Source organism: Rhodamnia argentea, chromosome 2 (assembly GCF_020921035.1).
Source record: "Rhodamnia argentea isolate NSW1041297 chromosome 2, ASM2092103v1, whole genome shotgun sequence".
In the NCBI taxonomy this organism is placed as follows: Eukaryota; Viridiplantae; Streptophyta; class Magnoliopsida; order Myrtales; family Myrtaceae; genus Rhodamnia; species Rhodamnia argentea.
This window is the reverse complement of record NC_063151.1, coordinates 1379683-1391877: the sequence shown is the minus strand read 5'-3', so window position 1 is coordinate 1391877 and position 12195 is coordinate 1379683. Positions and strand designations below refer to the sequence as shown.

General features: G+C 44.0%; 1 protein-coding gene across 1 annotated transcript; it reads left to right on the top strand.

The window, feature by feature from the left end:
- Nucleotides 1–4306: 4306 nt before the first annotated feature.
- LOC115746266 (probable WRKY transcription factor 7) lies at nucleotides 4307–6682 on the top strand. The gene is made up of 3 exons (XM_030681971.2): nucleotides 4307–5496; nucleotides 5593–5718; nucleotides 6212–6682. The coding sequence occupies exons 1-3, from the start codon at nucleotides 4442–4444 to the stop codon at nucleotides 6372–6374; spliced, it is 1344 nt and encodes a 447-aa protein (XP_030537831.2). The 5' UTR covers nucleotides 4307–4441; the 3' UTR covers nucleotides 6375–6682.
- The last annotated feature ends 5513 nt before the right edge of the window (nucleotides 6683–12195 follow it).

The following is a 12195-nucleotide window of genomic DNA, read 5'->3' as shown; positions in this document are numbered from 1 at the left end:
AGGGGACGGATAAGTAGCGCAAAAAAAACTTTAAAGATATTTCAATTGCAGAGATAGTTCGATAGATGACAATAGCTTAAGTACATAAACGTAGTCCAGCTCAAGCTTGAAAATACATCTGACCCAAGGAAGTTATGAGTTTGTTCGAGTAATTGAAATTTGAACTACTATAAAGTACCGTTTCTTTAATTTGGCCGTGTTTCTACCATTCGAGTTCGAGTGTGAATTGATTTCTACACTAAAATCTATTCTCGAATGGAGACCGAGTCTGGTAATTCTGGTACCTATTTAGAATTCAAGCGATCGAAATTTTGCACTCATGCTCGAGCAATTGGGGTCAAGTATCGAGCCATACATGGCCGAGTCAAGTTCGAGAATAGAATTGTTTCGACTCGAGTCAACTCAGTTATACCACTATCCGGTCTTGTGATTTTAGTGGTGACGCAACGGAAATGAGCATATATATGAACCTATAGTACGCTAAATCCGCAACATGAGTAGAAGTTCTAGACGTGCACGAGAAGCACGAAGAGATAGAAATAAATAAAGAGACGAAACGTTGGTACGATTAATCATGCTCATGTTCGTACATGCTTGTTTTCCTTTCTCTTTCGGATGTCACGGGTGTCCATATCTTTCTTTGAGGTTGACTAAGGGTCGACCTGCAATTCATACACATCACACGAGTCAGCTTGTCCACAAGCCTTTAGAAGAGCTTGGAAGATTCAAAACATGGCTGCAAGATTGATAAGTTCATGTCCTGTTGCGAAATTGCGAATATCTTTCTTTGAGGTTGACTAAGGGTCGACCTGCAATTCATATCACACGAGTCGGCTTGTCCACAAGCCTTTAGAAGAGCAAGGTTGATAAGTTCATGTCCTGTTGCAAAATTGCGAATATTCCACATGCTTTTCTTTTCCGAGCAGAAATTACTTCCCCCCCTCCCAAAATCATAAAGTTTTAGGTTCCGTAAATATTTCACTTGAAACTTGAAATCTACATGTCGGAACATGTTCTTCATTTTTTGGAACCTATCCCGCATACTCTGGAACTTACGCTCACGGGTTCCATGATCGATTTCAAGGCCTATCTAGATTCCACTTGTATTATTAATTGAACAATTACAATAAATCATCACCTTTAATGATCACTATTTGCTGCTACAATCCAACCACCACGATTCATATTTAGACGCACGAATAAATATGAAATATTAATAAAGTAAAAGTCTCGGTGATAAATATTGCCGGAATGAAAGCTTAGACCAGTGATTCCATATCACAAAGTCATCATCGGATGCTATGAGATATATACCAAGAAAAGCATAAAAACTTATTCATTGAAATAAGTTCTTCGATTTTTAATATTCGAAACCTAATCTGCATATCTTGAAACCTAAAATCGAATAAGTTTCCCACGAGTCCGGCCACCTTGGAACCATCCTCGCACCTAGATATAGCAGGCTAATTGAACAATAATACGAAGACCCTTTCTGAAATTTTCCAGAAAAGAAAATCGAGGAGCAGCTCGATGGGGGCGTTGGACTTCCGATAGACAGATAGAAGCGGGGATTCCTGCGAAAACTGGGCGAAACTGCAAATGCAGCAGTTTTGCTCGAAGCTCTGACAGGCCCGTGACCTCGGGTCCACGACCAGAGTGCACAGCAGAGAAGACTTTGGCGAGCGAGAGTCGTTGCAGTCCCTATTCGCTGATGGATCTCGAAATCTATTTGTTAAATCAAATGATTTGTGCGATGCCCATCATTTCGTCAACTTTCTCAAGCTCCCATCGTATTATTATTTCATGTGTAGAGAGAGATCGAGAGGAGAGAGAGGGAGAGAGCGGAGATGTTTTGAGGTCGCACGTCACTTTGTTTCGTGGGTTTTGCATTTTCCCTCAGTAGTCTCAGATCAGCTCACATGCATATCGATCTGATCCTTCGCCAGTCCAGGATTCACACAGCGCGAAAGCAGAAAAAGCAAAAGGGCGAGGGTCAACAGACATTGTTTTATAATACCAGGAATTTTTGTTGTATTGGCTGTTGTCCCTCTATTGGTTCTGATGCTTTTGTGTCCTTTAGTGTCTTTGCTTGCGCGAGGAAGAACGTGAAACCATACTTGACTTAGAGAGATGGCTGCCCCTTTTGTCAAAAGAAGCAAAAAGAAAAGACAAAGGCTTGTCCATCAAGAAATTGGACGTCTAATCTGGGGATTTACGTAACGACTCGACTAAATTTGCATGGCCCAAAAAGGAGTATTTCGAGTAATCACAAGGTGCCGACATGAGTACCCGCGTGGCTAAAGGATAAAGGGGTTGCCAATGCTATATCGGCCGGTCATTGGTCGACCAATAGAAGAGCGGACACGGCATATGATTGACGAACCGATCCTCATAGCAAAACCGATCGGCAAGGATGACGATGAAAAAGAAGCAGCGAGTTACCGATTGAGATATTGGACGAAGTCTAGATGTCTGAAAGGCGCCAAGAAATAGCCATAACATTCTAATTTGAAATCGAGAGAAGAGATAAATGCAAAAGATCAAGCAGTAATATCCTAGCATGATGAGATCGAGATTCTTGGAGATATGGAAGCATGGCTAAAAGCCTAAAACTGCATAAGAACTACTCTTAAGCGGTCATGTCATAGGCACCATAAAAACAATTGCTCATTTGCCGGAGAAAACCCCCCCGGACGACGAAGCCTCCCCCTTAAATAAAGATGCCTCCAACGCTACTCTCCTGGCAAGACCGCGAAATCTTCCATCGATATGAAAATAGTCCCGAGCTCGTATAAGCTCCTTATAGATAGAGGAGCTCGTGGCATTTTCATCTAATGATTGTTCCAATTTTTCCTACAAAACGGAGATCTTGAATTTCCCCCCCGCGTGCGAACGAAGAATGTGCTATCTTTTAATTGTTGGCGTGTTTTTTGGCTTTAGTTTTTAGATCCACATCGTCGATTAAATTGAGGCATAATTTGTGTATGTTTGGCTCCGTTTGAAGTGATTACTCCGAAGATTATGTCATCTATTAAATTCCGGCACAATTCGCGTACATTAATTCCGTTTGAAGTGGAATCGCTACAGAACCTATATACTTTAAGAAAATCGGCAAACCACTTTCGGTGAAAAGAAATTTCATCGCGGAGTCAAACTCCGGGGTCACAAGACTTGATTTATCGACATGTGGATAATTTTATACCCTCGTCTCGCGCCATCTCAAGCGACACGCGTGGGCCGGCGTGTTTGCTTCCATATGACTATATGAACCGCACCGATCGATCCGCTCTGCTCGATGCATGTGAATGCGCTCAAGGCGTATCAGGCTCGCGTTGGCGCTCTCATTCGTGAATTCGACGCGAGGACAGAGGCCGAAGGTGGGGGCCACGCAAGTTTTGCCTCAACGAGGTTAAAGTCAGAACATGGCAGCGTCCTTGGAATCGATTCCCCCCTCCCCGCCTTCCCCAAAGGCAAGATTGCGTGAACATCCGAAATGCTTTTGGGCAAAAATTTTCAAAGCGATTAACGAACAAGTTTGACCGGAAGCAACAAAAGCATGTCAAACATGCAATCTTCGAGCCTCCTTCCTCGTTTGTCGTTTTTATTTTTTTTTCTTGGTTCATGCTAGTAACGGGGGGTGCATAATATCTTCGATAAAAGCGTCAATTCAACGGTCAACGGTGAGCACATAAAAGTCTCAGATTGCACTCGCTTTCCATTCGCAATCTCACCCCGCAAAACCTTTTTTTTTTTTTTGTATAGTTAACAGTGAATTTTGAATTTTTTTTTTGGTCATAGTGAATTTTGAATTTAAAGAGATGAAAAGAAGAGAAAAAAAAAGAAAAGGTTTTGTTTTTGACGACGATAAATTAAAAAGAGTGAGAGATAAACGGCTCGAAACGCATCTATTGCCGGTGGGGCCCCGCAAATTGACCGAAAGATCAAAGCCGAAAAATTTCCGCCCCCCCCCCCCCTCTCTCTCTACTGTGGTTGTGACTTGTGGGAAAGGAGAGAGAATCCCATGTGACTTGCGGGGTACGGGCTTTTGACGCAGCTTCCGGTTCCCGGTAAAAGCGAGGAGCACTCGACTTTGGGGAGACCTTCCTTTTCTTTTGCATTAAAAGCTGGTAAAGGTCAACTCTTCCTCACTGGCACCAACTCGACCCTCCATCCAACGGCTCTCCTTCCATCATTATCAATCTCCCCTCTCCTTTTGACCTTATCGCCCTCCCCCCTCTCATCATTTTCAAATCTTACACGGTCTCCAACAGGTCCTATCTATCGCTCCATGTGGGCCCCCCATCCCCATCCCCCCAATTGAAAAGCCGCGGTCAATCGCCCTCGCATGAACGCCACGTGGAGCGTTCCTACAGGCCCAACCGATTGACCACGAAATTAACGAAGAAGCGACAGGCCAAGTGAGACCACAGATGCCCTTGTAATGCCAAGAGGAAGGCCCAGGGGGCGTCAGTTTGACTCGAATCCTTCCTGCTTTTCTTTCTTTTCCTCTCTCTCTCTCTCTCTCTCTACCCCCTCTGTTTGCTTTGCTTTTTTGCTCTTTTTCCTTCCTCAGAGATCTATCTATGTCCTGCAACCCCTTCCCTCTCTTCTCGTAGACCCTTTTGGACTCACCTTCTTCATGTGTGCTTTCTCCAATCGCTCCAGGGAGAGAGATATGGCCGTGGAGCTGATGATGGGTTATGGCAGCGACGCCGGTTTCGCGGTGAAGAAGGAGGAGAGCGCCCTGCGAGAGGCGGCCTCCGCCGGCATACAGAGCGTCGAGAATCTCATCAAGATGTTGTCCTCCTCCGACGCCAGCGGCCGACGGGCTGGGCAGGACTCCTCGTCTCCGTCGTCTTCCTCCTCGGGGGGCCCGAACCCCGCCGTGGACATCGAAGCCGCCACGGACGCCGCCGTCAACAAGTTCAGGAAGGTCATCTCGCTGCTCGACAGGGCGAGGACCGGTCACGCCCGCTTCAGGAGAGCCCCCGTCGCTCCACTCCCTGAGAACCGTGAGCTTGAAGTGCTTAATCCGGCCCGGCCGGCCGAGAACCCGGTCGGAAGCGCCCGGTTGCAGAGCGCCGAACCGGGCTCGGCTTTCAAGGTCTACTGCCCGACGCCGATCCAGCGCTTGCCTCCCCTGCCTCACAACCACCCCCACCCCCACCACCAGATCCACCAGAACTCTAATCCGGCGGCGGCGGTTCCGAAGGCGGAGAGAAAGGAGTCCGCGACGCCGACGACCATAAATTTCTCGGCCTCGCCGCCGATCTCCGCTGCCAACTCCTCTTTCCTGTCGTCACTGACTGGGGAGACGGACAGCGTGCAGAGATCCTTCTCTACGGGGTTCCAGATGACGCACCATCTCTCGCATGTTTCTTCGGCGGACAAGCCTCCCCTGTCGTCGTTCTCGCTGAAGAGGAAGTGCAGTTCCATGGACGACGCTGCTCTGAAGTGCGCGTCGTCCTCCGGCAAGTGCCATTGCTCGAAGAAGAGGTACGTTGAAGATCTTGGTCTTCGTCCTGACAGTTGGATGATTTTGAAATGGGCTTGTGCCAAATTGACGGGATTTGATTTGATTTGATTTTGCAGGAAATCAAGGTTGAAGAGAGTGGTTAGAGTTCCTGCGATCAGTTCAAAAATGGCGGACATACCACCAGATGATTTCTCATGGAGGAAGTACGGACAGAAGCCCATTAAGGGCTCTCCTCATCCAAGGTCAGTCTTCGTGTTCTTGTTCGTGTTGGTTTATGTCTTTGTCAGTGACGAAGCAGGTCGATTTACGTGTACCGTCTTCGATCACCATCCCGATGGTCGATATATACTAACTAGTCCTCATCTCTGGTCTCCTCGTTGATTTGGGACGCTTAACTCGGACCAAAAGCAAAAAAACTCGGGGCCTATGACTCGGCTTTCACTCAGTCTGACTCATTTGACCCCGTTGACCACTGTTCTCTTTCCCCGCACAGCACACTTAACCCCAAATAAGCAACCCACGTTGCTCCATCTCCAGATACACCTGTCTCTTATCGCTTGGAGCAACGTATTCATGATTATCTCCTTGGACCCATTTGTCAAATCTGGAGAATGTGTCTTTAAAAAACGAGTCTTGAGGGCTTGACTTCCGAGTCAACCATATGGTTTTTGAGTAGATGATGGATCCCATCAAATAATTGACGGACGATGCCTTCGTTTCTCTTGCTTCCTTTAGGGGCTATTACAAGTGCAGCAGCGTGAGAGGATGCCCGGCGAGGAAGCACGTGGAGCGAGCCCTGGACGACGCGGGCATGCTCATCGTGACCTACGAAGGCGAGCACAACCACTCCCTGTCCGTCGCCGATGTGAAGGCGCCGTTGGTCCTCGAATCTTCCTAGCCCTCCTTTCGATCCAACGGGTCCACCAGCGATTTCTTGGTCCCCCGGCTGCTGTTTGATTGAACGTGAAGGAAGAAGCGACAGAAGCTTTTCTGCTTTAGAAAGAGAGAGAGAGAGAGAGGGCTCACATTGTCAACGCGAAGATGCTTTGGCTCTGTTCTCAAGGCGGAGGAGGAGGAGGTGGGCGAAGTTGGATTCCTTTGTCTTCGGGTTTCTTTTGTTTTCTATTTTGGCCCCTCCTTTTTTAAGTTATTTCTTTTGTGACTTCTGGTACTTAAAAAGAAAGACCTTGTGATTGAGGGGGAAAAGAAAGAAAGAAAAGGAAAAGGGCTGTAGATTTGGTGGGGAGTGAATCATCCGACTAGTGTGGGGGGGATTTTATTTGATATCTTAAAGTGTTATTTTAGTGATCTTAGATTATGTTAATCGAATCGAGTTTTGCTATGTTTTCGATGCGATACCATATTTTAAAAGGAGTTAAAGCATGTGTTGTGGTGGATCATGCGAGGATACCCACTTCACTTCAATTCATTCGATCGGGACTATCAATTGTATATTGATTTAAGGTGGAAAGCATTCTGGTTGGAGTCAATGAGTCGGGAAACTCCCTTTTTATTAAAATCCCCGGACGAATTTGTGCACGCTACGCTACGCTACAGCGTCCCATGGGCAATGGGGACGGTTGACCACCTCCCGTGATCGCTGACGTCTTCAGTGGATGGAATTTTGACGTTCTCTTATGGAGCAACAATGATGGAGGATAGATGGGAGTGAGGGCATCCGAATTGCTATTGGCATTCGGGGTCGGATCGGTCTTGGCTTGTCATCGTCCGGCCTTGTTCAGGGTTTTCCGGTCATAAGAGCTTGATGCAATCTAATCATCCAACTGTGTTTTGCGCCTTGTAATTGTTTGAATCGCACGTGTTTTTATAGAATAGACCTAACAGCGGAGGCATTAAAACTGCAACTGACATGCTTGGTTACCTAATTAATACCCATGTTTATTGGGTTCCTCTTTCTATTCTTGGGAGTTTCTGACTTTGGTTAAAGTATGAGTTGGTAAACCTTCTATATGGTCAGAACTCGGTGCAACAAAATCTTGAAACTCAACCAGTCCTCATGGTCGTTAAGAGAAGAACATTCAGTGTTGGCTGTTCATCAAATACTTCGTCACGCCCTCTGTTCCTCTGTGCGACTTTTGAAAGATGATTAAGTTAGTCCCAAATTCATATGAAGAAGATAGGAATGTTTTGCTATTAATTTTGGGAAATACGTCTTTCTAAAAAGAGGAAATATAACGAATTTTGATTTTCATAACACGGCAAACACAAGTGGAAAATAACCGCCCTTAACGGTAGAAACAACGTCGTATCAACACAAGTAGAACAGTTGACCTAAATAGTAATACAGTCGACATCAGATCTATAGTAGCGATCCTAGGAGCCCATTCATGATCCGAGCTCTAAACATCCTTAGCGGAGCTCGGAACATCGTCAAAAGGAACAGGGCCACTTTTCTTCCATTCTTCGCGTCCTCAGGCCCATTCGCGTGCCGAAGATGCAAATCTTTAGAACAATCTTGTGACACAAATTCTAGTTATTTATGAAAGTAACCATCGTTATTAGCCACAAAAAAAAAAAAGAGCCCATTTGCGTGTCGATTTGCTTCACGGAAGACGTGACCGACTTTGCAAAAGCGTTTGGGATAGCTTTGGGAAAATGCAAAGTCATTTCCTCAATGATCTTTGATTCGAGATTTGCTCAAAGCAAATACAGTTTTTTTTTTTGGTTGAAAAAGCAAACACGGTTTTTTTTTTTAGTCAAAAGCAAATACGGTTTGATTAACTAGACTTTTGGTGTGTTTTGCAAAGCAACTTTGAAAGAGCCAATGAGGCGTCGGACAAGTTGGTGAAATGCTTGATCCTTAGACGGTTAAACCGATGAGGTCCCAGGTTCGACTTCCGGCGACCACGTCTTAAGAGACTTACTTGGTGGTATTGGCAAAAACTTCCACCACCTCAAGGAATAGTTCATTTCACGTGGGAAATCTAGGTTAACCGAGACCAACAAGCCTCGCGGGTGACAAAGGCTACGTTGGCGAACCTTGCGCAAACATCAACCAGGCGAGCATTGCCAAATCTCGTGCAAGTGTCTACCAAGCCTCGCGGGTGACAAAGGCCACCGTTGGCAAACCTTGCGCAAACATCAACCAGGTGAGCATTGCCAAATCTCGTGCAAGTGTCTACCAATCAACCGACGACCGGGTGAGCGTCGGTGAGCCTCGACCGGCAACACCCTTGGCGAGTGAGCCTCAGCAAGTTGCACGACCCTCGGTGGCCACTCGGCGACTATCGGCCAGGCTTACGCGGCCATCGATGAACCTCGCCGATACCCTCTGCCACCCGCTTTCATTCAAAGTGGTCTCGGAAATTTTTTTATCAAAGGCTACAACTTTCACGCAAAGAACTTTAGAGGCCCAAACGCCCTTCCAAACGCCGAACGCCGAACGCCGAACGCCGAACGCTACACCATATCCAGCATTCATCAAAAGCGGCTTTAGTGACGATTTTCTTTCTTTTCTTTTTTCAAGATTGCTGCTCTTAACAGCATCAAAAAGTCAAAGATCAACATATCTCTATTTCGAGAGAGCGGATATCACCGCGTAAGGCCAAGCTTAAACCCATCTCGTGATGCCCCGACACTCGCTCAGCCATTCTCTTACGGGAGCCTAGAATGAATGTAATATGTTTATGTTCTTACTCATCCCTACCCGACGGGCCTCCAATTGAAAGGCGAAGAGCGGCCGAACCATTCCAATTCGGGTCCAAAGCTTCACATTAGATCTTGGTCCACAACACCAACCCACCCCGCCCCCACACCGACTTATTTGCATGGATCTGCATGTTCATTGCACCATTCACTCATGGCCATAGAATAGTTCCCGTCAAGAGCATTTTGTCTCTATTCACGAAATATCCTATCAAATAGGCACATCATCACGAATAGTATCTGTTGGAGATAGATTTCAGACACTTTTCTCTAGGATGATTAGACTTGATTGGAGAAAATTATCAAAAAAGTTTGAAAACTACTGCACAGACATCAAGTCAATCACGAACCTTTTCTTTTGGCCAATTTAATCATAATTCTTTTAATGATATCTCAATATAATCTTTTCGGCCAATTTTAACCCGGCAATTGCTTACGTCGACATTAACCGTCCTATGCGGCATGACCAACGTTAACGTAAACAATTTTTTGATTTTTTAATACTTTATTTAATTTATTCTTTATTTCCCTTCGATGGCCACAAGCGAGACTCCCTCACTGGCCGAGGAGGGCTGCGATATCCGCTATGGCCAACAAGGGCTTTAGGTAAGGCCACTAACATGCCCAATGCCAGTCACCGGCCACCGTCAAAACAAATATATATGCATATAAATAACAAAAAATAAAGGAGAATAGGATAAAGCAAATAATTCGGAAAAATTATCTAAAATTTTGTAAAATTGTCCACGTAAGCAATTTCCAGCCAAAATTATTCATAAGGACTACATTGACAAACTATTTAGGATTAAGTTGGTCAAATTTAAAATTTTAGGGAAAATTCTAAAAAAGGGGCACAAAGTATCATCATTTTCTCAAATAAGAACCTTAAGTGGACATTGTTTGAAACGTCTTCATTGTCTCAAATAAGAGTTTAAAGTAGACTTTGTTTAAAATAAAAATCTAAAGTGGCCATATAAATCTCAAATAAAGGCATGAACTAAGGGCGCTTTAGCCTCTTCCTTTTTGTTTATTTTTTTTTCTTTTTTCTTCTTTTGTTCAATTTTTCTTTCTTTTTGCCGGTAGCCGGCCATCAACATTACTCGGAAGGGTTGGGCAAGGGCCACCCTCGCCTCGCCCGACAAGGGCCTAAGCGAGGCGATCTTTGCCAAAGCACCGGCGACCTTGCAAGCCCCGGCATATGCCCCACCGGTAATGGGGCGGTAGCCACAAGGGGGAGGGTCGCCCTCTTGCTTGTGCTTTTTTTTTTAATTGTTATTATTTTTAGTTTTTTAAAAATTAATGAAGAATCATGTTAAAATTGTATTTTGACCAAAATGCTTTTGATTGGCCATAATAATTAGCCGGTCAACTATGTCAAACCTTTATTTGAAATTGTTATGCCACTTCAGGCCATTCTTTAAAATGCAGTCTATTTCATACCCTTATTTGAGAAAATGAGGGTACTTCAAGTTTTTATTTGAAATTTTCTCTAAATTTTAGGACTGAATTGACATTTGTAGGTTTGGGACTTTGAAATCTGCATAGAAGTAGTTTTTTCACAACCATGCACAGGTAACAGCTAGTAAGCAATATTATGTTACATGATTGTGAGTACCATATTACCTTTATCTATGTGCACATGCATATACACACATATTGTTACACGGAACCAAGCGATTGAACAAGAAAGTAGACAAAACAAGAAAATAAATCGGACACCGGATGTACGTAGTTTGGTCGTAGAGACTTACGTCCACGGGGAGAACAACAACGAATTTGAGTTACTCAAACACTCTCAGCATTTTTCAAACCCCAATTACATCCAAGAACGCATACGATGTTTAATCTCAAATTCCTAACGAAATAATCTCTCAATCCGGTAAAAGAATTTCACAAATCTAATCTCAAGATTTAATCTGCTTCGACACTTGAATTTTTGATGTAATTCCGCGAACAAAATAAAAATCCAATGCCAAGCACTCGCTTGAAAAACGGCGCTTCAAGACTTCATTTCCTTTCTCTGGACATGAACGGCGCGAAGACCCCTCCGCAATTGGGCGCATCAAGCACTCGTACAGCACCGGTGCTTCAAGACTACGTACGGTCAACCACTGCAACCCACATTTTTTTTCTTCACAAGTAACATATATACTTATATATATGCACTCTGCCTTAAGAGAGAAAAGCCAAAATCGACTACTGCATGGGATAAAGTCCATATCCCTTTTCCTTTATCTTTTTCTTGACCAACTTCCCTTTTGGATTTATCTGCTTTTCTTTTTTTTTCTTTTTCTCACACCAATTCCAACATATGATTATGTTCTTGGTCAAGATTTCTAACAGAAAATAGATTTCCACGACACTTGTACGCAAATCTTATATCCAAATAAAAATATCTAATTCAAAATATTTAAATTTCCGCTACAAGCTCAAACTCTAATTCCAACATATGATTATGTTCTTGCTCCATTTATTTCGTAGAAAATAAATATTTTAAAAAATATTTTTCTTGTCACGATCGTCTTACATCCCTTGAATTAATTAATCAATAAACAAACTGTCTTTTCAGTAATAATACAATGTTTAAATATTTTCATAAACGATAAAAATATTTTTCGCTCTTTTAATTTTATAAACGATTATTTTATGCTAAATAAATTCTCCATCGACAAAGCTTTTGTGGTTTCTCGAGAATTGCAGAGGATCATCTGGAAAAGCCCTCCAGACTCCAGAGTGGCTCTTTGACCGAACCTCGAATCCAAGACCAATATCTAATCCATAGATCTTAGCTTAGTTTTTAAGCCAAATATAAAGGAGGAGTCGGCACATGGCGACTCCACCTCATATTCCTTTCTTTTCCTTCTCGTTCTAACCTAAATAAACAAATCAATTCCGATAGCAGGAGATGGTGCACATACGATAAAGATCACAGTAGGACTTCCGCTCGCATAACTTCAATTTCCGCATCCCCAGTTCACCCAGCAATCTCTCATCAGAACACCGAAAATGGGTCCTTGTCGAACTTACAAGAAAGAGAAGATCGCTTTCTCTAC